Source organism: Calidris pugnax, unplaced genomic scaffold (assembly GCF_001431845.1).
Source record: "Calidris pugnax isolate Ruff unplaced genomic scaffold, ASM143184v1 scaffold89, whole genome shotgun sequence".
Taxonomy (NCBI): domain Eukaryota; kingdom Metazoa; phylum Chordata; class Aves; order Charadriiformes; family Scolopacidae; genus Calidris; species Calidris pugnax.
This window is the reverse complement of record NW_015090865.1, coordinates 7,703,992-7,731,235: the sequence shown is the minus strand read 5'-3', so window position 1 is coordinate 7,731,235 and position 27,244 is coordinate 7,703,992. Positions and strand designations below refer to the sequence as shown.

General features: G+C 41.8%; 1 protein-coding gene across 2 annotated transcripts in view; it reads right to left on the bottom strand.

Annotated features, from left to right (window-relative positions):
• INPP5A (inositol polyphosphate-5-phosphatase A) overlaps window positions 1–27,244 on the bottom strand; it is a 136,030-nt gene that overhangs the window by 47,147 nt on the left and 61,639 nt on the right. For both annotated transcript variants that reach the window (XM_014945316.1, XM_014945315.1), the window contains exons 6-8: window positions 25,595–25,647; window positions 21,667–21,786; window positions 7,955–8,039 (exon numbers count right to left, since the gene is read on the bottom strand). In XM_014945316.1, coding sequence (XP_014800802.1) covers window positions 7,955–8,039; window positions 21,667–21,786; window positions 25,595–25,647 — 258 coding nt within the window. The remainder of the gene's footprint in view (window positions 1–7,954; window positions 8,040–21,666; window positions 21,787–25,594; window positions 25,648–27,244) is intronic.

Below are 27,244 nucleotides of genomic sequence, written 5' to 3'. Positions count from 1 at the left end.
TCAGAAACCTTTCGGGCTTTGTGTAAGAAGAAACGGATTTGATCTCCACGGTGGAACTATAGTTGTAAGAGATGCAGTAGGACACAGAGAACCTCTATGGTGACGTGTTATCAAGACAAACTGACACTGTTTCAAAGACTCAGCACGCAGAAGATGTACCCTTAGAGCTCCTTCAGTCCTTAGGCAGGACTAGTGAGAAGCTGAACAGTCCCAAAACCACCACTGTACCCCCTTGACCCCTTCAGCAGAACTGAAATGACCTCTGGGTAAGGGGAACATTTAAAATAACCCTACCCATCTCTCCTGGGCCTCAGAGACATACAGCTTAAAAGCAAGCAACTCAGTATGTAGTGCTTACCCCAGGCAAGTGCCAGGACAAGGGGGTCGGCACAGGCAGGTGAGCAGTCCTTCCTTCAAACCCCATCTTTCAGCAAGATGTAAGAGGCACAGCCCTGCTGTGCTCCCCTCAGCCGAACAGAAGCCTAACAAGGCTACAGCCTTGCAAGTCCCTGCAAGATGACTGCCCTGACTTACAACAATAAAGACAACATTAAAGGTAAGCGTGCAATGAAGCGCTGCCCGTATTGGGACTCAAACACTCTACGTATTACAGGTGCAAGAGCCTGGGCACTGTCAAAGTTCTGGCAAACAAATCCCAGGGTCTGTTTCTTAACGAATGCGTCACCATGCAGAAATTAACCTGTGTCCCTGTTAGACAGGTTAACCCTGGGATGGCTGCAGCAGGTGCCTGGGATCTGGCATTAGTCTCTCATTAACTGTAAGCCCTTGGCAAGCCAATATTTCCGTGTCCATTGGAACAAATCCCCTGCCTCCCGACTCAGCCTGAGCATGGCTGTAAGGTCTCCCTCCAGGTGACTCTGGCTGCAGGAGCACCGCTCCTCCTGCCAGCGGGCACGCACGAGCCTGCCATGGGGGCGCAGGCCCTTGCAGGATCTTCCTTCCTCCCCGGCCTCTGTCCCCCCCCGGCTAGCCTGTGAGTGGAGGCATTTCCCCAGTAGCAGTGCTGAGGGACCGGGCCGTGCTGCCACCACCGTCGGGCCGTGGCAGCAGCGGGTGTCGGGGGTGCCGGGGCCCGCAGTGGCCGGGCTGTGCGGAGACGGGCGCTGCTGGCACCGCCGTCACCCGCCGCCAGCTGAGCCTCCAGCTGCCACCGGGCCCCGGGCAGCCCCGAACGCTCACAGCAGGGACGGGTTCATAGGCGGCATTTTTAATTAGTTTAATGACGCTCAGTCCTATTAGAAAGCAGAAGATAACTGTATTTAATTTGTGTACATTTTAATTACAGCCCAACCAGTGCCAAATTTGATCAGCGTATCATCTTTTCTGTCCTGCTCTGTAACTGTGTTTGTATTAATTTGCATCTGAAACAGGAGGAGTTGCTGCACCCCGCCGGGAATAGAGTCCCTTTTAGTTTTTAAACAGTGTCATCTCTCACATGGGGCCGAAGAGCGGGACCCCCGCCTGCTGATAACGGTGTCATCTCCTCCTGTAGCCACAAATTAAAAGCAGGTTTACGACCACATGCTACGAGATCCTGCAGGGCCCCAGAGGAGCAGCCAGAGAACAATCCATTCACTCATCTCTCCCCATATCCGTGATGGAAGTAGAAACAATTGCATCATTTAATTTACAATTGCAACGAGGATATGGCTCATTGGCCCCTCATTGTTTTGAAGACGGATTTAATTAACCTCCTATGAATCTTGCCAATAAGCGTGGCAGCATCAGTGTGGAATGGAAGATGTCAAAAAATCATCTGCGGGGAGGGGTAATCTGTTTCTTGAGGCAGCTCTGCTGAGAGGACTTCAGGCTACAGAGTTTTGGCCCCAGCTGAAAGCTAAGGAACATATTGAGTTAATACGCTGCTGACTTACCTCTGGGAATCTGAGCCCAGGTTTGACTTAGAAAAAGAGAGGTAATTGAATAATTCCTATGAGCCACATATATCTTTAATGCAGAAGCCGTTTGCAATCACTAGAAAATAAATAATTGCAATTAACTACACTGTTAAGTAAATATACAGTCCCTTGGGAAAGCAATCTGCATGCTTTTATAAGTCTGGCTACAATATGAAACTCATCACAATGTCTATGAGAGTAATTTATAATGAACATTTAGCAGGTGCCTCAGATGGGTTCCTGCAATTTACATTCATTAATAAAACTGTCCTTATTAGACCTGAAGTTTTATGCATTTTAATTTAATAAATCTTTATTACATTTTAATTTTACACAGGATTTTGTTTCCAACATTTACTAGAATCAGTTTAACTTGTAAAGAAAGTTAAAATCTTTATAAGACGAAATTATTTACAATGAACTATCTGAGAAGATAAAACCAATCCAGAATCTTACGCATGTTTCTAACCGGAAAGAAAACATGATCTGAAGCTTGTAAGCTATTGAGAATAATTTATTCCATGATATGCAGGTTTATCCCAAAAATAAAGCAATGTCATTTTTCTTTTATAAGGATGGCTTAACATCACTTGACTAAAGGAAGAGGGGAAACCCTGTTGCAGTTTTAAACTACCAGCCACTATGGAGCAAAAGAACATATTAATTGGAGAACAGGAGAAAGAAAGAACATTGCTTTCATAGGTGTGAAAAAGAGCTGTTTTGCATGATTTGTACCAGTATATTAGAAGCTTTCCTTCCTAACTATTTAAAGATTTAATTAGGACATAACGAGGTTTCAATAGTCCTGGTTCAGTCAACGTCTAGTCAAGCTTTAATTAATTTGCTACTTTTGTAAGAAGGACCTGCTTGTGGTCACATTTGCATACCTGTGCCTCTTTATTTTGTCTGGCTGCAAAAAGAGGGTCTGTTCCCACTTCCCACAATTAACTGTTCTTCAATGCAGCAATCAGCCAAAAGACACACACCTCATCTCAGAAATTCCTGAAGAGTTTGTGGCTTCTGTTTGCATCAGATTTTGAGTGGCTTAGGGGCATAATTACAATGTTAAAACAATTGTGGGTGAAATGGCACTTTTGTAGCCTGAAAAGATGCCTTAATCAGCTTCAGTTCTGGCAGAAGAGGAAAGAGAGATTAGACTTACAAGCATTGATATAAGCCTAGAATAGGTAGAAATAGGTTTTTTATCTGTTGACAGTTTTCATTGTGCCATTATTTCCAACTCTCCCAACTATATTCAACAACTCACGACTACAAAGCAATGAGGCTTGAGATCAGCCTCAAAAGATGCATAAATCACCTGAAAATGGGTATTTACTGCTACGTGAATATTCAGTAACTACTCTGGCATCATATAACAGACTATGAAAGGTGCACATGAGCTTCACCTCTTGCAGATTTTGTGTCTCTAAGGAGAATAAAATAATCTAACTGTATGCCCAAACACCAATGGACGTTTAAGTTACTCTTCATAATTCTATTAGTAATTTCACATCAGCACTTCTTGACCACATTCTTTCTCTTATTCTTACCATCTAGAAAAAGATTACTTCTCCATATACTTTTTCCTTCTTGTTTTAAGACCTAATTTCAGTATTGTTCAATATGAATGGGAGGAGAGCAGAGCTGTAGAAATGTCTGTTCTCCATATCCCAGCCAACGAGTGGAGGGATGGGGTGGAGATGTGGGACTGAGCACAGAACCTTTAGAGGGATGGAGAGAAAGGGAAGGAGTGGGCTAGAGAGAAGGCTGGGAGAGCACATCCACAGGTAAGACAAATGCCTGAAGGAGAAACAAAAGGCATTTTTCCATGGCCCCAAGGGGAGCATATAGTGGGCATACGTCCACGACTACGTACGCTTACTTCTTTATGCTATGTCAGTATTTTTAATACAACTAAACATTACTAATTTCTCCTGAATGCCCACTTGTCAAAGCAAAAAAAAGTTCTTTTTTAAAAAAAGAAATATCTGCTGTGTTTGTAACAATGAAAACATACAATTCTTACATGCACTTTTCCTGATGTACTCAAAGCATCTCCTGCACATAATACTTAGTTGAAAAAAATACACACACACACTGCTTGGCTGGAGTTTGCAAAGGTCCTAGTTACTGCACGAAACACAGGTCTCCATAATGAAACAAGTTCAACTTAAAATACTTTTCCAGATTTGAGTAAGATCTAAATCAATTACTTAGCTTTGCCAGCTTCTTTTTTGACCATAAGGTGTTAGTTTGAAAGGGCGAGCGAGGTGTCTGATGGGAGGGAGGAGGTCCATCCTTCGTGGACAAACACATCTCAGCAGTACCAGCGCTCCTGGAACTTCTGCTGGCACAAGCACGCTTGATAGAAAGATATGATGCCACCACTGTCTTTTTGAAAATGAAAGACCATATTGTGCCAAGACAGAACCATCAAATGAAAATTATGTGATTCATTGTAGCACCAGCAATATGGTAGGAGCTAAAAAGTCGCGCTAGAATGAAGTTGCTCCTATTTTACTAGAAAATATAAAGGCAAATGGCCAGAGGTGGCAGAGAGGCACAATGCAAGTGAATGATGGAGCTGGATATGCAACTTCTTTATGAGTAGTTATTACCTTTTAAAAAACATTTAATCAGCAATTCCAGTTATGGCTGATCAAATGTCTGCTTGCAGAGGTCTAGAAAGGAAATACCTTGTATTGTAATGTAACCCATTAAGTAGATAGGGTAGGTGTACAAGCATGAATTCCTGATTTTAAGATGAGGACTTTGCTTCTTATTCTGCAGGTAGCATTGAACGCTTTTCCTAGGCCAAAATGAGTGGTATCCCGAAACAGCATTTCTGTTGCTACCTTTACAAATGCTCATATATGATACACTTTGTCACTCTCCAGCTTACCAAGTTACTATCAACCCTAACAAAATGTCCTTTAGTGAGGGAAAAATGAAAACTGCTTTTTATGGATACAAGTGAAGGTTATGGTTTACCTTGAGCAAATGGATTTTGTGAATAATATGACTTTCTCTGAAAGACCTGAGGTTTGCACACTGAACTTTATATTCCTGAGCTGCAATTCTTGGAACTGAGGAGCACACAATTATCCTTCCTCTTTTCTTGGAAGCACAAGGAACTTTAACAGACTTTTCAATCAGCGGTCTCAGCCAGAAAAAAGGGTTTTATTCCAAGAGTCAAAATAAGCCCAGTTTATTAAGCCTGAATGTACCTGTTCCTAAGACAACAAATAATATTAGGAAGATTTACAGGCAGAGTTTCAATGGATTACTAATATTGGTTTTTTTTAATATGAAAAGATAGTAATTCTCAAAGATTAATACAGACTGCTACTGACAGAAAAATACTCTTTCTTGGTTTGGACCCACCTAGCACTTGAATGGTGTTTTAAATAAGGCAAGACTGGTAAACTGACTCCTTGAGACAGGAAGAACAGTGGGAGTACGGTTCCCAGCGATGATGGGAACCAGAGCCCTGAGCTGGGATGCTCCCGATGCGCCCCATCAACTTCCCGTCCCAGCAAAGCCCTTGGGCCAACGGGAGTTGGGGCTCTCTCTTTTCCAACATCTGCTCTAACAAGTGAAGGGGGAAGGGACAGGGCACTCTGCACGTTACAGACACAAAACACGGGGATGGTGGTACGTGGGCAGCCCTACAGATGTACTGACAGGGGTCACGAACCCCACTTGCACTTCCACAGACCCCTGTGAATGGCAGGCAAGGAGAGACTGACGGGACCTATTCTGCTTCCACAGTTACACTACCAAGCATTTGTAGAGTTTACAGAAAATATTAGATGCTCTTGGCTTTGCCTGTGAGATCTTGTACGCCATGCTTCATCTCATACACCCTCTCCTTGGGTCAGACTAAAGACCCCAGACATTGTTTGCCTGAAAATAAATGTACGGAAGAGTAAATGCTGCTAGGCATTAGTGTTAAGGTTCAGTATTGCTGTAAGTAATAAGCTTCAGAAGTGTGTCTTGGAGCTAAATGTGGGGCATCACTGGCCGAGACCAGGCAAAGAGATGCTGATGTCCTTGATGCCAGGCACACACCCAGGCACGCACACGTCTGAGACTTCAGGAAAAAAGCCAAGGTCCTCTCATGCTCCCTGTATTTGGAGTCACACATCAGCCAAAGAAAACTGGACTAAACCAGAACCTTATCACTTGCCCTTTCCAGGCTGAGGACAACTTTAAAATGCTTTAAATGGATGAGCTGTAGGTATATCTCTGAACATCATCATGCTAAGCTACAAATTACACTAAAACTGTAATTCAAATCTACTATTAACCAATTGTATTCACTATTCTTGTTATGACACAGACGTCCTATTTCTTTCTTGCCAGTTTATCCTGTTGGACAACGCACTTGTTAATGCACACATGGATCTCAGAATTGCCAGAAGCCTTTACCTGTTTTATTGATCCCCCCCGGATTACTTCAACAACGGTAAAGCAGATTTTCCTAGCAAGGAAATCAATATGGCTTTAGATTAAAGCTCCCATAAAATGTTTAATAAACGATATGTTAATGATTTATTGTCTATTAATTATGAATTAGTAAGCACAACATTTTTGGCATCTGATTTACCACACTGCACTTCAGTGTCTGGACTCCACATTTGAAACAGCTCTCAGAGTCTCCCTTTCAATTGAGAAATTCTTTAGAAATGTACTTTATTCTTTGTGTTTGGTATAAGCAGTCTACATTTCCACAGCACACGTATTGCTCCTAGCACCTCAGTGTCCAAGCATTAGCACGTTGTGGTCTCAAGAGGGAATTCAAAAAGTCAGCAAGGGAAGTGGAGATAAATATAGTAATATATACAAAGATGACAGGTCAATGGATTAACCCTTACAATTCCTAGTATTAACTGCACTGCTGAACGGTCAAAAGAATGCTTAATAGCAGTTTGCACAGGCACATGTTTGAAATGCCAGAGGAGTTAGGATGATTTTTGGAATGTGAAGCTCCTATGTGAGCATGGGAAGGGGCTGAGCGTCATAGAATTGATCGCCTGTGGCCATTTGTGTCCCTGCTCTGCCACAACCAGTTCTGCACAGCCTTGGCATCTGCCCCTGCCAGCTCCGCACGGCCTCGGCCACGGCATCCCCCCTTTGCCCGCTGTGGGAACGCATCCTCTGCAATTTCAGTCCTGCAGACCTCAGGCAGTCAGGAAGTTAGGAAAAACTTACAGCGCCCTTCATCAATAGTGGGTGCAGGAGATAATACTGGTGCAGTGTGATTGATAGAGGTGTTCTCAGATAGCAGCATTCTCAATAATACTATCGCACCACTAGTGAATAAAAACCAAGCAGGCATAATATTTCAAAACCAAGCAATCTATAAGCACTGATGATAACTATGGTAACCGCAGTGTAGCAGAGCAGGATTCAGTCCTCAACATATGAAGCTGTGTATTCTGAACCAGTAACTTGAATTTCATTTTGGTTCTGCTTTAAGTTTGTTGGTTAAATGATTGCAATGTACAAAGGATTCCAAGAAGGAAGTTATTAGCAACACATGCAGTGCTGTCATGTCAAACTCCTGTTTTCCAACAGATGATGAAGCAATCATCAGGTGAGGAAGAACCACACCATGTGAGGGGCAGCCAGCCTGGGGCACAGGCCACCCGCTTCCTGCTGCTCGATTTACAAAAGAAAAGTTTTTGGTTTAGAAGATACATGTCTATCCTCAAAGACACCAAAAGACACTACAGTATCTCTGCAAATTAAAGTGTGAAAACCATGACACTAAACTGGATTTCAACCTGGATGTTATTTCTGACACCACGTTACCTGGAGCTGAGCTTTAGCAGTAAACTCAATCAAATCTCAACCATGATGAAAAAGGTTTTTAGTTACCTGTCCGATGTTCCTGTTAAAAGTATTCCTAGCCAAGTCCAATGTCAATATTAAGATTAGTTTGCTAGGTCATTTTTAGCTTTTCCACAGAAAAAAATATTGAGAAATAAAACCTCACAGGGTTTACAACAGAAGAAAAATAGAAGTCCTACCTCTACTACTGCTTTGGCATCCAGTCTAAAGTTGAAATCTCCAAAGACAAAATACGAAACTTTCTCAAACCGCTGATCTATAATTCTGGAAAAAAAACCACAAAACAAAGCAAACCTGTCATTCAGCTTTACATATATGCAAAGATGCACAAGTACACATATCTTATCCTCTAAGCACAATGTCAGAAATAATTATGAGAATGATCAAAACTACCAGTTTTTACTGGAAGAATATATTTACCATGTTTTTGGGCTGTTTTTCTTTGCTTAGGCAATTCTAACTCCAACCCCAGTAAAATAACATGTTTAATTTCCCCTGCTGCACTGAAGAGCACTCTGGAGGAGAGCAAGTCTGCAGCAGTTTGTACAAACAATGCAGAGCCACTGGGCACCACAGAAATCTTGGGGGCATCATGGAGGGGCTCGCACCTTTGGAATTTTGAGTTTATGGCTTTGGGCTGGGCAGCTAACAATTGGGAACCCTAAATTAGTGGTGAGCTCAGAACACATCTACCTTTGAGTTGACTGATCTGTAGGATTGTGATCATTGTTTTCCAGCATTTGTTGGTGCTTTTAGAACTGTATGAAAAGTGACATGTTAGAGTAAACATTAATTCATCACAGCAGACAGAGACTGATCTGCAAGATGTTTCCCGGCTTGGTTATAGTTCTCTGAAAGACAGTTCTCTTGTTTGGTCAAAGCAGATTTTTACTGGGGTTATAGCTAACACCAGATGTGGAGTAAAGATTAACTTTCTTTCTCAAGCCTTTACTCAGTGCTAAACAGGGAGATAAGGCATTACTGTTCATCTTTCACATCTTTTATTATTAAAAATTGTTATTATATTATTAGCTTATCTATTATTAAGAACAATTGTGTGGTACTCCTAACTGTGCAATTTTAATTGCTTCCAGAGATCTTGGCATTTGGAAATTTACTGATTCAGGCTTAATTTCAAAACAGGAATCAATAAAATTCATTTCCTATCAGTAGTTGAGGAAGGTGTGAAATACCTGAAACATGACAGCTACAGCTACAAAGAATATACACAGACAAAATGCAGTAAAACCGCAATGATATACTAGCTGTGCAATATATAAGAAATAAGGAACGAATGCAAGGCAATACACTGTACATTCTGGGCATATATAAATATGTAGGTGTTATAATGCCTGAAACCCCAACCCATACAGACAGTAAAGAATTATAAAGCGAGGCACAGTGAGCAGGATCCTGGAACAATACTGCCCAGCAAGAAGGCATTCACTTCAAACAGCTTTAAAAGTTTTAATACATTACATCCATTTAGACTTTTCAAAGCTATAAAGAAAGATACAACATTGGATTTACAGTGAGGTACTGCTTCTCCTCATAAAAACATCTCACATTTTTAGTCAACAGTAATCTATTACATAAGGAATATTATTCTATTGAGAAATTAATGTACACTGGACCTAAGGCAGTGATCATTTGGAGCAAAATCTCCTGCAAAGACTTATCCTTTTCTGGTATGAAAATCTCCAAATCCTCCATTCAGCTGACAGATTATTGCAGGTACTGTTAATAAATACTGTCTGCTGTCAGCTCCCAGCAAGCACCGAGAAAAACCTGTCACTCTTGACCTGTACATAACATTAGCTTGATTAGTGCCCTCATGGCACATGAAAGGAAAATGAGAACTTAGAAGTTAAACCATTTACATTACCACAATTTGCTAACACTATCATTGCAAAATCTGATACACAACTTACACATAAGAAAAACTGATTTTGCTTTGCCAACTTTCCCAATTAATATCTTAGTTTTGGCTTTGCTCATTGCCATTTACTGCTGACAAAGAAATTACAGATATTGCAGGAATGACATCAAGGTCTAGAGAAGGCCTCTTAAAACAAATTCACATTATGAGCATGATGCCTGTGATTGTATTATGCAAAGACAGATTTTCCAAATAAACAGACTATTTCAAAAATAGTCAGTTAAAATGTCTCCTAACCGATGAACAAAGCAGCTGATTAGTCTGCTTCTGATCAATTAATTAAAATTCAGTCATTTCATAGGCTTCCACATTACCTGATTTAAACATGATTTGCATACAAATCAATGCCAGCTTTAAAATTGATAAATTTAACCCATTGTTCCCCTTGTAGTTTGTCTTGTTGGATATTTCAGAAAGAGTGTCTCATGACGGACTGAAGTAAAATAGTCCAATCATCACCTCTCAGGAGTGATGCTTCAGGTGGCTCCTGACCCTTCTCATTTTCACAGGTGGTGAAATTTAGGTGTACAGTAAAATTACTTACCAACAGTGGTACAGCAAGGGATATACACATTTATGTAATTATTAAATGATCTTTTATGCTTTAAATGACTCAACTTAATACATGTATGTAACCTACTATCCTTGCCATTGGCACTTACTAGTTTAAGAGTTCCCAAATCTTAGAATTAATTCAGCAATTGGTACTGCAGTATTTCTATTTTGAAATACTGGTGCCTACAATTGCACGGAATCAATGGATCAATGGCACAAGAACTAATCTTGACTGTGCTTTTTGAGTCAGACTCCAGGTTAGCACAGGAGGTGGCAATGAAGAAGGGTGCAGCAGTATTTCCTCACTCGGAACGTGCAAGAAAAGTGTCCTGTGTGGGGGACTTGGGTGCTGCGAAACACACCAAGTCGCACCAGCACTGCGAACATGCAGGGAAGGTGCTGGGACTGGACAAGAGCTAAACAAAAGTGTCCCATTCCTCTTGATTCCATGCTCTAAGACACAAATATAGACAGTTCATCACGTGTACAGGTAAATGAGAAGTCAGAAGACAACTTCTTTTTAAACAAGAACGAGTTCTTGCAAATGAACGAGGAAGGCTTCAAAATCTGTGTTATTCTACTTTGCTATTTCCTTCTATAACAATGCCCTTCCTTTAACCAGCAATCAAATAATCCCTTAAAAATGTTGCCATGAATCAGTCAATGGAGTGATAAATCTGAACCATATAAAAAAAAAGCAGCCAACCCATGTCACCAGCATTAATCTTAGATTTTTAGTGGGAGGACCCAGTACTATTTCCTTTAACTTGTACTTACTGACTACCAGATTATCCCGAAAGGCTTCAACATACTTTAATGTTCCATTCCTTCCTGCGCAATTTTTCTAAATAGCTTGTGACAAAACAGGCAACTCAGGTAAAAACTTCATGACTGTAGAGAAGCTACAAATACTTCACTTCCACAACTCTACGTGCAAGAGCAAACAAAAGACCACCAATGCCTTAACCCGCTGTGCTGCTGGCTGTGACCTACACAGGGCCACCAACACCCTGGGCAGATCCATGGTTCTTTTTAAGGAGTAAACTTCACTGTTAAGGGTACAAATTAATGCTAAATTACTATAGAAATGTCTTTGCTGCAAAATAAATGAGTTTAATTCTTATTTTAGTCTAACAACTGTAGGTTGCCTCACACTGGGTACCAGCAATTGCTTTACAAACCCAGAAAGAAGTTACTGTGACTGCACTGGGAATGTCTGTGCTCTGCTGCATCGTAGGGAAATGACATCAACCCATCAGTGCTTTTTAGCACAGCAGTGCCCTGGCACTCCCCAAAGACCTGTGACAAAAACTGTCCCTTATTCTGAGTGCAGCAGGAAAACTACGAGAAACCTTTGAAACCCTCTGAGCAATGATGCCGAACAGCTTCAGCCTGAGCCATCCCGGCGAACGGAGTGCTGCCCAGACGGACCTGGCGACAGGCAAACCTCAGGAGAAGTCAAACAAATGCCACGGGGGAAGGAAATGCTCAAGTTTGGTCTTGGAGCCCAGGATACATCTAATTACTTTGAGGTAAAGACAGACCTCGGAGTGTGGGCGGCAGTGTCAGCTGAGTGGATAGTGAAGAGTAAGTCTTTTCAAAGCCATTTAGGAGCTCTGGATGCCATACTCCTACCAAGACGAAGTTCCTCTTCTCCTCCATACTACTGGAATCTGGGTCTAGTTATTCATTTTAGTCTCTACATGGAACACCAGAAGGAATCACTTACTGCAACCTTAAAATGAACAATTCTGTGTTATTGGAATAACTGAAATTCTTTCGTTATTTACTTTAATTTAAAGCACTCATTAGTTAGAATTAAAGTTACTTATGAAATGCACCCTCTTTTATAAAAGCTATACGGTGTACTATGTATACATTTCAAAGCACTGAAATTCAGCCAGAAAATAATGGCAATCAGAAACGTGACTGACTTTCCCTTGCTGTCACACTTATCCTCCTCTTGCACTGTTGCAAGAAAGGCGGGAAAAGAAAGTGGCTAAATATCGGCAGTTTGGTCATGGAAGAGAGCAGCTGAACGTGATTCAGTGTGACAAGAGGCACTGTGATTTGGCTAAACCATTTCTCAGGGCACTTTGTAAGGAGGATCAGCAGCATTATTCCTTTAATAGCCATGTCTAATGCAATAGCCAGCTGGGTTTTGTCCCAGAGCAAGGTATCAGCATCAGGTCATAAGGTAACATTCTGTTTACACGATTATTTCCTAAAGCACTTATCTTCTCCTCGGTGTGAAAGTTGACTTTTCTGTTTGTAAGGAGGCCTAAAGAATTGAGGGAATGGGAAAAATTAGCTACACTGAGCTGGAGCTGAATGGCATTAAGTGGGAGGTCTGAGAACGGCTGCTGCGGCGCTCAGCAGGACACCTTATTAGCCGCGTCATCGCAGTTCATTCAGGCAAGCCATACCAGTGTCACCAGCATTCCCACACAAAGACAAAGTTCTTCACACAGTCTATAAACATGCCTCCCTGGCCAATTCATCCTAACTTGACACCACTGAAAAGAGGGGCTTGAGGGTTTTGTTGTTTTTTTTTTTTAAACACAACAATAACATAACAAAACAAAACAAAAAACTTGCAGCTCTGCCAGGCAGGCTGAATGGAGGAAAAGGAGGGACACTGTCAGGTTTCTCGGGAAGAAACAATCCAGAGGTCAAGCCATATTTTATTCAGTGAGCAAATTTTTGTAATAACTAAATAACTAAATGTGTTTAAGCTAATGCTAGGTAATACGAGCACCCTCATATTTCTCGTGCAACTTCTGGGGTAAGAGATGGTCTTTCCACAATCTATTTTTGCACATTATCTGTGCAGAGGAATTAGAGGTACAAAGGCTGCTTTTACTGAGAACGTGTGACTCTCCGTATAAAATGTCCCTTCCTAAGTAAAAGGATAGGAAAATCATGACTAACTAGGCAGAGGAGAGAGGACAGCTCAGCCTTGTTTCTCAGGTCAAACTGCTCATCCTGTGTATTGCCGACCTACGCCCTGCACTGAACCACAGCTACTGGTTTGATCCAAATCTGCTCAAAGTAAAGCTGTCTGTGTCTGTGTGTGTGGCAGTGAAACCCCCTCACATTCCAGCCGATGGGCAAAGTGTTGGGGAAACACTGGGAAACTCTGTGCACCACATCCCGAGGGCGGCAGGGCTGTACCGGCAGCCACGCTTGCAAAGGGAATGCCCAACTGATGTTTTCTTGAACAGAGAGGATCTTACTCCAAAGAGAAATGTTTAGAAAGGGAGGTAAAAAAAAAAAAAAAAAAAAAAGGTGGGAGCCAGAAGCCAGACTGGAGACAACTGGTGACCTGCAGGTAGGGCGGCTGTGCACACTCTGCTTTCCACAGAGCTACAATGCCAAAGGTAATAGCAACTGCTGCAGTGACTGCTGGTGGAAAGCCATGGAACGAGGACAGTGAAACCTGTCTTCTACCACAGCCACACTAAGGAACTGAAGATCCAGAGAATGGAAACGTTAGGCTTTGGCTTACACAAAAGTAGACATGGGATGGCTGTGTGGCCTCCCAGATTTCTGCTGCTCCTGTCCTCATTACTTTTCCCTTTATCAGTTTAGCCAGAGATCAGGTCACACACCTGCACCTGGAGAACTGCTCTGGGGGGGGATCTACCTCTGGCAGAGGGGTCAGAGAAAGCTCTGAGGCAGGACCCTGCCATCTCCTCTCCTAATGTCTGCCCCCTGCAGCACAGCCAGCACTCAGCTTGCACCATTGTGCCTTCTCAGATAGACATTTAGAAACAAATTCCAGAAAATCCTCATCAATTCCAAATAAGAGTTACCTGGTGACTGTTTAAGTGTGTCTCAAAAGCCGTGATGTTAGTGCCTTCATTGGCATGCCTATAGCGTTGTAGCACTGTCATTAATAAGATACAGTTTACCATATTTTTGTGCCTTGTTCTTTCAGATATAATAGCTAAAACCTATTAATAACACCAAAACATCTCAAAAGGTCAAGAAGCATACAGCAAGATGAAGGGAATTGTCAAGAAACTCAGGCAATCATCTTAGCACTCCAGACATTTGCCAGGGCTGTTTAACTAATACGCAGCGTTCACTTTTAATTTCAATATAGTGCCATTTGGGCAAAAATGTTGTATTTTTTAATTAATTACAATGTCAGCAGCTATTAAGATTAAAAGAAAGACCACATCAATAATAAATACTTAATCCAAAGAAAGGATTACAAGAAGAGCAATAAAAATCAATTTTTAGTGCTGGAAAATTGTGACTTTTTCCTCACTTGACTGGTATTTTCATTATATTGACAAAACCATGATCCTACCTGACACTGACATTCGCCTAATGAAATAGCAGCCATGTATAATGATGTAAGTACTTGTCAATTTTGCTACAGAATACAATGCTATGGCACTGCTGCTGTGTTACAAAGACATTTTCTTGCTCTTCATCAGATGTAAGATAAAACAAGAAGAAACCAGAGAAATTGTATGTCTTTTTGAACCTTCCTCTACTCTGTCATGAAGATTAAAATTCTTCCCTGTAATTTCCGGAGCTGCTTAGTGTTGGTGGCACCGGGTCACAAGCGGGCAGCAGAACCCTGTCGTACCCACCTGCACGGGGACGGGGCAGCTCTCACTGACTGCCCTCAGGGTTGGGTGTGGGGGTAAAGCCACAATCCTGCCTTCACCTCCTGCAAAAACTGCAAACAGCAAGGCAGAAAATAACCAGCATATGTGCCAATGGGACACTGATCTATTAACTCTTTAATAGAAAGGGAAAAGTATTTTTTTGTGACAAATCTATAAAAATTCAGAACAGAGGCACTGTGCGCCCGCAACAGTTCACCAGCAGGAGCAGTGGCAGGACGGCCCAGACATCTGCCCAGACCGGTGTCTTGCAAGAAGCACCTCTCCCAGTCCCACCTCCTGGGGGTGGTGGTCTGGGCAAAGGGGACAGCAGGAGGTGACAGGACAGTGGCCACGTCACCCTCGGTGACAGAAACCCACATGTTCCCATCGGCTTCTCTGGGGAATCCTTGGCTGAGGGGGATGGTGAACTAGAAATAAAACCAACAACTCCCAGAAAAGGGTAACGCAAACAACTAGAAACACAGATCGACTTCACTCGCAAAGGATTAAAAAATGCTTGGTGTTGAGAAAACCTAATTAGCAACAAATTTTACAAACCCAATTGTTAGCTTGGGCATCTACCCCTTTGAAAATCGCACTACAGTGGGCTACTGAGCTACAAGAGGAAACAAACCAGGGGTGACATGACAGAAACATTTGAAGTGCTAAAGAGAAGGGAAAAAACCCTCTCTTTGAAAAGAGCACACCGATTAAACACATCAGAGCTGTCAACACTAGGTTTGAACAAAGAAAATTCTGGTGGGTATAGAAATAGCAGGACCATCTTCCTTGAGTGAGAAACGGAATCACCTTAAGCTGCATCTCAACCCGACAGCAGACAGATAGAGCTTTCACTAAAGGTTCCAGCTATTTACCCCTGGCCCATGAAGAACCCCCTACAACCACTCCGGCACTTGCACAGATGGACAAGCAGCTAAAAACACTGTAACTTCCATCTTGTTCTTTAGCTGTTAGGGAGATGTGTCTTTCCAGGACACAGAATGCAAGACTCAAAGACAACAACGCTCTCACAGTGACCCTGCCTTCCTACAGGAATAAAAATGCTGAAAGATGGTTATTCACTTAGTGCCCAGAGACTTACATGGAAGCAGAACAGAGCTCTTTCAACCAATTCTCCGTTTTATAACTATCAGCTCATAGCATCGTCTTACAGCAAGCATTGTAAATAAAATCACAATAGCAATTTATTTTCATTTCTCTGCAAATGAATAAAAATTGGATCAACAGCCCATATAGATTCTCTTTAATTGAATCACAGCTATCCTGGAAGATTATATGGCTATAGGATAGAACATTTCCAAAGACACAAACCACAATGAATGCTGATGTGAGTGTCACCTTTAGCTGGACACTAATGACTGCTCTTTATCCAGCCCCAGACTCTCTAAGGAACAAATAACAGTAAAAGAGAAATATAACTCAATGAGAATGTGACGCACTCTGTACATTCTCATATAAAGCCATTTTGAGAGCAAAATCAAGCAGGCAACAAGTTATTTGCAGCCATTTCTTTTTTAAGAGGCATTCTCTCTTTTTTTCAGTTGTCTATGTGTAATTACACAAATTCTCCCGGGAGTGGTATTTTTCACAATACCCCCAGTCTTGCCTGTAGTTACATCAGTTACATCCTACTACACCGACACGGCTGCCAACCGCGGCAGCTCCAGAGACCCTGCTGCCGGAGAGTGGGTGCGGAGGGGTAAAGCCCTTCGGAGGAACAGGGGGCTGAGTGCGGTGGCAGCGGCCCCAGCCTGGGGCCAACACAGCCTCGCGGCGACCCGGGTCACCCCTGGGAGAATCCTGGGAAATCCAGGAGGAAACTTCAGCGCTTCCATTTACAGCGCTTCTGCTGAAAAGAGCCACAATTCCACCCACATCAGGCAGACAAAGTGAGGAAGTGACTTGGCATATCCACACTGCTTCATTTTTTAAGTGACACCTTTCTGTGTGACACCTGCAAGTTCTTAAAGTTCTAGATTTTGGATGGCTGATTCCCCAGTCAGATCTTTGCTTCCACACCTGCGACTGTTTATACAGATTTCTTTTTATCGTGAGAGAAAAAACAGATCTTTAATTTACAATTTGAATAGCAAATGTTGCAAATTTATTAATAACCTGTTCAGTAATTAATGCCAAAAAGAGGAAAAAAAAGAGCCCCAAATACTGAAAATAACAGAATAAGGGCAATATTATAATAATGATTTTCCAGTATAATGCATAAAAGTACAAAATTATTTTTCTGCTAAAAATATTAAGTAAACAAAATTCAAACATATTTGTGTAATCAGGAAGGATATACCAGTAAAAATTTTGGCAATTGCATCAAACATGGAAAAGCTTGAGGGAGCAAAAAACCCAGAAGCATGGAAAAAGTGTCTTTGACTGTATTTGACAGGTTGAAAGTAACAAGACAATTTTGCTGGATTTACTCCTTAAAGAGCATATTATCCAAACACGCTAATTTTGAGAGCACTTAACCTTAGTTTAAAGGGGGGATGACTGAATATTAATGAGATGAGCCTTGGCGTGTTTAATGAAAAGCTGTCTTTTTGAATGTGATCTAGGGTTTTAAACTTTTGTTAGAAGACATTTGGATGGAAGGTTTATTTGCCCTGGGAGTGCATTCTATTTGAATACACAGAAATTTCACTAAATGTTTGAAGGCACATGATTGCAGAGTTTTCACTTGGTGTTAAAATCACTGTTGCAAAAAATAAATAAAATTAAAAAAAAAATCCCCCCCACCCCCCCCTAAAGTGAGCTACTCCTAGGATCTTCTCAAATGACCCAGATCTTTAGAGTGAAGTTTTCCTTTGCCTAGAAACTAAGTGGCTTTTCTTTTGCTCATTCAGCTGCTAGTTCTGGGAAAAGCCCAAAGAGAAACATTTAGATTGGAGGGGTCTTTGAGAAGATGTGACAGTTGACTGATGAGCATCCATAAAATGACAAAGAATAGTTGTGTGGAGCCGGTGCATCACATCGCCTCTCCCTGGGAAACTAATTGCTCTGAATTGTTAATAGTAACATTATTTTTCTGGCAATCATTTCTTTTGAATACCCAAAATGAGCATGAAACAGCTCCTTTGACCGGACATAAAAGTTAAATGTCCCAATGTTGATCAAATTAACTTCAGCTATGTGACAATGGACTATATTTGTGAGAAAATAATGAAGGGCACAAAGGGGAGCTTTATGCCAAGATTTCACAGTTGTAATGTAAAAATGTTTCTGTTGAACTAGGCCAGGGAACATTTCAATAGGAAAACAGAAGAGCACTGTCACTTTCTTTTAAAAAAAACACATTCATTTTATGGATCTGAATGCTCCAGATAATTTCAGGAAGTTTAAATGGCTGGCACACCAAGAACCAGAGGATCAGGCTAACATCTCACGTCCCCGTCCCTTGCAAACTAACACTTTTAAAGGACCCTGTCCTGCAGCTCCTGCTCATTCCCCAGCCAGGCTATTACACTCACCAGATACTTTTCCCCAGCAAGCATCTAAAGGACATGACTAATATACCAATATGATTAATTAATAAGACATACACACAAGCATTAATTACAGCAGATGTATGAAAGGCTAAACTACAATGTAAACTACATTTCCTTTCTTACTGTAACATATCGCTTAGATCTCCCAACTTCAGAAAATAAAAATGCAAGTATTTTGCAAAGATGGCTAACAGTACATGGGAATTATCCAAAATGGGCCTGTAAGATTTTTTTTTCCCTAAAAATTATATAGCAGGTGTTCTTATTCTCATTTATGCAGCAAATTCAGTTTTGACTGTATTTGTGTCTATCTGGAACAAGGCAATTCACTTCTGGGAATTTAATTTGGATTTACATTAGCATTGACAAAGACTCATTACATGTGCCAATTTTCTACATATACACTGTATATGTATTTGTAAATATATAAGCCAATATTTGTTTAATGCCAGTGTAATTCCAACTCTCTTAGTCCCTAAAGAGTCCATCCAACACCACATTTTTTTCACACTTGCAAAATGGTGAACGCTAAGCACAATCTGGCTCGGCACATACCAGCTAGCTGTCTTTAAAAGCACTCTTCTCGCTATATAATTAATTTTAAACATTATTAAAGCTGAATCACTTCAGAACACCGCTGTAAGATTAAACCTTTCTCCTCCCAAACCATTTTGTTATGATTATTAATAGATTCCCTCAGGAGAAAACTTTTACTGGCAACTTTGAATCGTTCACTTGACACTTTTTCCTTTGTTTTTCCCCTCTAACTCCCCCGCTTCCTCAGTAGTTTAGAGATGTTGCACAGCTTCGTGCCTCTGTGTTAGGAGACCTTGTAGCTAAAATACTTTTGGGGAAACCAACTTCCCTGATGATTCTAACAGTTAAACTAATTCATTTGAGCTTTATTTGCAAATGCTGTCCTTTTTTATATTTCAGATTCCTGTGATAGCTTTTACCTTACATGAAAAGGCTGTACTTAATTCATGTTTATGGTGAACAGAACTGCACTTTCACTTACTCCCACAGTGACCTAAATCAACTGTGAGAAGGTGTTTCTGTTTCATTCAGTCAAGGTTTAGCTCATTAAACTGTTTTCCTTCTCAGTATTGTTCACTGGTTTGAACTGCATCGCTGTTAAATGCTCTTTAGCAGTTTAAAGGCTTTAAAGGAAGAGACTTATCAGTCTCTGTTTTTAACAGCACTAAATCTGCATTATTAGTTCATGCAGATAAGGGGATTTAAAAGCTCAGCTTGAAACCTCTCTCTTCTGTACTTATCAGACACTGCATAGTTCCAGTAGCTCAGCTGGAAATGTAGATCTATGAAGCTTTAAAGAGAGATTAAAGCCAAGAAAAGAAGTACTTTTCCCCCTATAGACGCTCTCACTTTCCCTTTTCCTACTGTCTGAAGGAGTGATGGCAGACAATGGTCAAAGATGGTTCCCAAAACCCTCTGAATGGGGACACTGTTGGTGGTAGCATTCATTCAAAGTGAGCTTCAGTGTATTGTCCTCCCCAATCAGCAGATCAGAATGGAGTTTGCTGGTGGCTGCCAAAAGGTTAGCGATGCTGAAGAAAGGGGTTTCCCATTATTCACTGCTCCTACAGAAGTCTCCCTTTGTGCCAGCCAGCCCATCACTTCACTGCGGAGGTCCGGATCTGCGGCTGGCTGCTCCCTCAAAATGCACAATTCATCTCCCCGCAGGCTCCCGGTGGTACCCTGAGCCCCACAGCAAGGGATTTCTTTTCTAAGGACAGGGGAGTTGGGAAAGGTTTTGGCAGTGTCACATCTTAAAGATATACCATCCTGACACCCCTGACCCACGGCTGACACCAACACTGCAGTCTTATTACCTTACCCTTGCCAGGGCATCGTGGGAGGTCCAATGCCAAAATTAGCTAATGAAGCACACTGTATGTGGTAAACAAGTGTGCAATAAATAATGCAAAGGGTTTACACAGGTTTGCTAAAGTTCCCTCATGCAAAGCGCAAGAAAAGGAGAGGAGACCAGTGGAGCTAAGAAAAAATGAAATAAAACCAGACCTTCCCACACTGCTGTATGTAACCGAACTCTAAAATCCGTGTCTCAAACTGCACTGAGAGAAGATCCTGATCTTAGAGCATCTCTGTCCTCTAAAAAGTGATCTTTTATAAACCACTGCACACGACCTATTTGCAAACCTTCCAAATGCCTCCAGTGTTGTCTGATGATCTGAACAGGCTTTACAAGTGATAAAAGAGAACACATATTGGATTTTTCCTCTTCACCCTCGTACCACCCCCAAAAGTGAAAATAAATGCCTATTTTGGAGAAATTCCTACTTAGCCCTCTGCTGGGGTGCACAGGAAAAGCACTTCTTTATACATCATGGAAAAAGCAGTCTGTTATGCTAAAATAACTGCCTGTTTTTAAATAAGACAAAACTTACAGAAAGAAGTAAAACTTTGGATAGAATGTGACTGAAAAGATATTTATACTCCCACATTTCAGAAGCTTTCTCAGTGAAAATCTACATAGGGAAAAATGACAACACTGCATACGCAAAGATATTTTTCAACAGGTAACTCAGTTTGGTTCAGGAGCATCTTTAGCTTCTGGGATGCTGCCAGAGTGAGCTGGAAGAGTAAACAGTTTCTTGTTGGTGGGGGACGGGGAATTCCTCGCTGAGCTTGCCGTGCACAGGAAAGGCTGTGAGCAAAGGCCGGGGGGCAGAAACACATGGAACCCATCCTTCCTCCCAGCCCTGCGACCATGGTCTCTGACGCTGAGTATTTTTGGGAGTACCTTCTGCATTGTACCACCTACCAGAGGAATCCACTCTAATTAATAACAGTGATGACTGCAGACAGATGCTGTGTTTCAGCTGCCCACTGCACTCAGGCAGCACTGAGATTAAAACACCACAGGGGTCACTGCTGTGGGGAATGGAGCTGGTGGCTTGCAAAGAGAGGCTGAAAGAACTGCATTTCATAGAATCACAGAATCCCGGGTTGGAAGGGACCTCAGGGATCATCTGGTTCAGCTGTTCTTGGCAAAAGCACGGTTTGGACAAGATTTTCTCAGTTTACAGAAAACAGAATAAGTGTCATAAACTGATCTGTAATTGGCATAGTATAGTAAACTCTGATAAGAAATGATCATTTTCGGTTCACAGAATAAAAATCTCTACATTTCTCAGTCTGCCTTTTGGAACATCTTTTATACGCTGCTTATGAACACCGAAGATCGAAAAAGGCCAGTAGAGGCTAATACATACCTATCAAGTACATAGCCAAGAGCCTTATGCCGTATTCCTGAGTAAACCGATGGGCTTGTTTCCCAAGCAATTAAATTGGAAGCATCATGGAAAAGATGAATGTTTACCAAGTCAAAGGCACTATGACAAAAAAGGAAAAAATAAAATGATTCAGTATAAAATAAAAAAGCACTTGTTGCATCAGCAAAGCATTCAACATAATAACATTTACCATCATTAGAAAATTGTCAAAGACTATCGTCAAACTATGACAATTCATCCACAGGTAAGGCTGCATCTAGGCTTTTGCTTATAGTACTCATAATACGAAAGCTACTTATCAGTTACAATTCACAGAAATCAAGCAGTACCCTCTCACTAAAATATTTTTAAAACAAAACTGACTGTGTACACAACCAACTTCAACTCTAAAAAGCTGTAACTAAATACCTAGTAGAACTGCAGCTTTGCAATAATCAAAATCAAAAGCTATCGACAGGAGAATTTTACTGACATTAAAGGCTAAATTGTATCACTGCAACTCCTCATCTGTCCCTGTATGGAGCATGCCAAGATATCAGTGGTCAATCCGCACACCACGTCTGGCTGGAAAGAGGACACAGGCTGTTTAACCTGGACTGTGCCTACAGGACCACAGAATCAGAGAACCATTTTGGCTGGAGAAGATCATCGAGTCCAACTGTTACCCCAGCCCTGCCAAGTCACCACCAAACCACATCTCTCAGCACCACGTCTGCCCAGCTTTTGAATACCTGCAGGGATGGCGACCCCACCACTGCCCTGAGCAGCCTCTTCCAAGGCTTCACAACCCTTTTGAAGACATTTTTCCTAATATCCATCCTAAACCTCCCCTGGCACAACTTGAGGCTGTTTCCTCTTGTCCCATCACCTGTTCCTTGGGAAAAGAGACCGACCCCCTGTGGGTACACCCTCCTTTCAGGGAGTTGTAGAGAGCGAGGAGGTCTCCCCTCAGCCTCCTTTCCTCCAGGCTGAACACCCCCAGCTCCCTCAGCCTCTCCTCAGAGGACTTGGATGAAGAACTATCCTAACAAAATCAGTAAAATTCCCCAGCTTTGCTTCCTAAGGTGACAGGAGCATTAACTCATCCTTTGCTGTTCCACAGTGAGGCAGGGATCAGCCCTCTGCCTGCTGTGGGCTCTGCCAAAGCCCATTGCCTTGGCATGTCCTGCCAGCTACTGGTGGGGCTCTCTACAAGGAAACTTCTTTTAAACTATGAAGAAAGAGACATTACATACTGGAGTAGAGGCACATCTGTCCTAGAGAATTGTTATAAGAAACAAGCCTCTTTAAAATACTTTATTCTCACATTCAGAAAAAATGCTGGCAAAATTTGGTTGTATCTGGTCATATTATCCATTTTATTACCTACCTGACAGGAGGGTGTAGAGAGGTGGGTGTTGGCCTCTTCTACCAAATGAATAATGACAGGAGCAGAGGAAATGGTCTGAAGTTGCAGCAGGAGAGGTTTAGATTAGATATGAGGAATAATTCTTTACTGAGAGAGTGGTCAGGCACTGGAACAGCCTGCCCAGGGAGGTGGCGGAGTGACCATCCCTGGGGATATTTAAGAAACCTGTAGACATGGCTCTTCAGGGCATGCTCTAGTGCCCGAGATTGTGGGGGTCTTTTGTGTGCATGTGTGTGGTTGGACTCGGTGATCTCAGAGGTCCTTTCCAACCACAAGGATTCTGTGATCATATTACCTGTTTTCCTGCAAATGAAACTGATTTACTTCAGCCCTTTCTGCAGTGGAGACAGACAGCAACCAGTCTCCCAGATGGGGCGAGCCAAATTTTTCAACTCCTACTCAAACACTCCTCCCTTTCTTGACTCTCCCGTTCTTTTCCCAGACTGCCTAAAGCACCGCACTCCTACAAGACAGAGTACTCCATCAAAGGCCTTGGCAGTGCTCAATGAAATAATTACCATACCTTCCTCCCTTCACATGATGTACCTGTTAACACACCTCAGTAAGATAATAATGAACCATATTTCCTTCTCCCTTGATCCTTTTCTACATTATGGATATTGAGTCAGCTATTCCCAATGTTGTACTTGTGCTTTTGAATTTCGCTCTCAAAGCACAATGTTTTCCATTTCTTGGACTTTTATCTTGCAATCCTACTTTCTCCAAAATATTAAAACAATTTTGATTGCTGATTCTGACCTCAGATACACTTGCAAACATTCCCAGGTGGGTGCCGCACCTACATTTTATAAATGTATTTTCTACTCCCCTTTTTTCACTCCCCCTATTTTTTTCTGCACAGAAGGAATCCAAGAGGATAGGAGAGACAGAACCTGGAAGTCATGATGTAAGAGGAAAGCCCAGATTAGCAATTGGTGCTAAGTACCCACTTCTGCAGATCTGTACTGCTGGAATCACATGCCATGTCATGCGGATCTGGAAAAATTAACAAGAACCTACATTATCCCATAGTTGCCTGCCTGATTTCTGGGTCAAAAGTATGTAAAAGGAGAAAACCTGCTCCTTTTCCACAAACTGCTTAATCTAATAAACATCCTTATGCAAACAAGCAAGTATATTGTTCAGCACTCAGAAGTCATCCTGTGTGAACATTCATCAGAATTTAAAATCAAATGTACAATTTTAAGATGTGAAACGACCATAGGAGGAAGGGAAAAATGTTGAACGTTCTCATACCTTTAGGTGACTATAACATAAATAAGCAGTAAAGACCAAAACTATGACTAAATGGTAAGAAAGTATGACCAGGTTTCCAGGTAGGACTAGAGAAATGGGAACCACCTGTGGGTTTGTTTACTAAGGTCTCCTTGTGTTAAGACAAGAAGAATTTCCAGCTCTCTCAGGTATGATGCTCTGCTCAATCAGCTGCTCCCCCTAGCACACACTACTACTATTACTGCTATTATTGCTATTAAAAATAGCATTTTCAAACACAGATAGTAAATCACTTTGGTTATGACATACACCCTTGGCCAACACTCGCTGGCACTGCTTCTTCCAAAGATGGTGACCTGGCATCTAACACCATGATAAGTTCAACTTCTTATACAGCTGTCTGCGTCCCTTGGCTCCCCCCTCTTTGGGCTGTTGGATGATCCCAACAGCAAAGAATGTTTGTTTCTTCTGTAGATTTTCACAGCACATCTCATGAGGAACTCTGCTCTGACGACAGACAGGTTACACTGAATTTAGGTCTGGCTAGGTAGGAGGTTTCCTCTGCAACCCCGAGAGCAGAGAGGTGTGCTCCCTACTGCCCCCCCACCAGACCCTGCTGCTGGGGGCTTTACTGACCTCCGGGGGAAAATAAGCAACCTCACAGAGAACAGGACCATGCCTTGGGTTTAAAATGGGAATCCTGACTTGAATATAACAAATAAAAAGTTCTGTTCCAGTAAAAGTAATATAGTAGGAACTGGTTTAAAAAAGCCATATTCCTTGAAGGTGGGGTCCCTCCACTGACTTCAGCAGAAACTGGATGGGCTCAATGAGCTCCTGGAGAATAATCTCCTTCCTCATAAAGGCTGAAGATGAGGGCTGTGTATACCCAGGAGAGATGCTGCAGAGCCATGGCTGCATCAGGCGAGACAGGGAGCAGCAGCAGGGGACACCTTCAGCTCCACACAGTGACTCTGTGGCCTTGGCCACAGACACCAAGCTTTCATGATCATGCTTGATATGATCTGAATTATCCCATGCTAATTGCACACAAGTGAATATTAACATCACATGCTGTTATGCATCGATACAACTTACTGAGCACTACACGCTCAATAAATAATAAAGCAAAGCAACTGTTTGGGACCAATCTGTTCTAGGAGCAGACCAACCTACACGTATTAATACCTTCTTTGAAATAGTTGCTAACAAAAATATACATGATATACACATAATCAGAAATAACTTACAGATGCAACTTACCAATCAGTAATACACCATCTTGTTCGAATGAAACCTTTTCTGGACCACTTGCACTGAAAAACAAGCAAATAAGAATCAGTCACTTTAAGTAAAAGATGACTGTGAAAATGAAACATACAGAAAACAAAAAAACCCAAAGTTCATCCATATGCTGTACATATGCACTGCACACTGAGGTACCTTGAAAACATATATTCTGTCTCTTATAATCCTGGACTTACTTCTATTTTTGGTCCTGCAGCAGTCATAAGCTTACATGTAAAATTAATACGAGGCCTGGTAGTTGTCTATAATTGAAGAGAACAAATTAGGAAAGCTTTACAACTGTATTTACATTTAGCCTAAACCAGCAAATTCTTACTGCCTATGCACAAATGTCTTGCCTTCTTCGCAATTTTACCAGAACTGTAAAATGAAATCAGAGATTTACATCAAATTATAATGAATGAGATCTGCTAGAAAGCTATTTCTCCTGCTGAGCCAACCCACCCCGTTTTTCTATAAAAGTTAAGGGGAATTTAAACAATAGCAAAACATTACATCTATCAAAACAGCAACGTCTGGTAGAAGCCACAAATCAGCTCATGCCAACATACAGCACTCCTGATACAGCAACAGGATTTTTCCCGCACCACTCCTAAGCCACTGCCATAAATTACAGCCTCCCACAAAAAGACACGATTCTGCATCCTATTTATTCACTGTTAACAATGACTGTGGGGCTAGGCTAATGTTCTTTGCGAATGAATACTGCACCAGACAGGCCTAAATAATGATGCCAATGATTTTGCAGCAAAAGATCTCCTTATTAGAAGTAAAGTGCTGGCCATCACAGAGCATCCCCCACCCAAGGCTACTGCTCTCCTAAGGCTCTGCCCACAGCAGGGGCCTGCCAGGTGTATTTATCCACCTCACTGGGAACAGAGAGTCCTCAGGAAATTTTGAAGTCCCAAATACTGCTGAAAAGCACCTCCAACTCCTAAAGGGGTTGTTTTCTAATTACCCTTCATCTAACAGTTCCCTGTCTCCCACCTCCTCCCATCCTTGGGCACAAACCTGGTAAGCATGGCCAAACACCACTACTTCACCGGGGCCTCTTTCCCATTGGGGTTCTCCTTGCATTCAAAATACGCTTGTGAAGATTTTAATGTGTTCATTTTACTTAAAAAATAATAGCTTGTTCTTGAAAGCTTGAATGTGAAAACCATTTACTCATATGCAGTTGTTCTCTTCTACACAAACCCAGGAAAATGTGCAAAGTTACTTGTAAACGACAGCTTATTTCATTGATTGCACTCAATGTCAGACCTTGTAATTTTGTGGAGAAAGCGGTACCTGCATGCTACAAAACTAAGAAGTAAAAAACTGTCAACAAAATTCATGCATGGTTATGTCCTCCAGCTTTTGGTGAAACTTTTTTTAGCATTTCTTACTTCAGGTGCAATTTCAGAACCCCCTTTCTGCAGGTATGTGGGACCTTCCAACATGGGATGCTGTGCCAAAGAGATGGGAGAGTCCGTTCCCGGGACCTAAATGCATCCTGGGATGATGTTGGCCACCTTTACCACCAAAGTACACTGCTGGCTCATGTTCAACTTCTTACGGTTTTGTGCAACCAAAGTGTAGGAGACCCAGAGTCCTGTTGTCCAT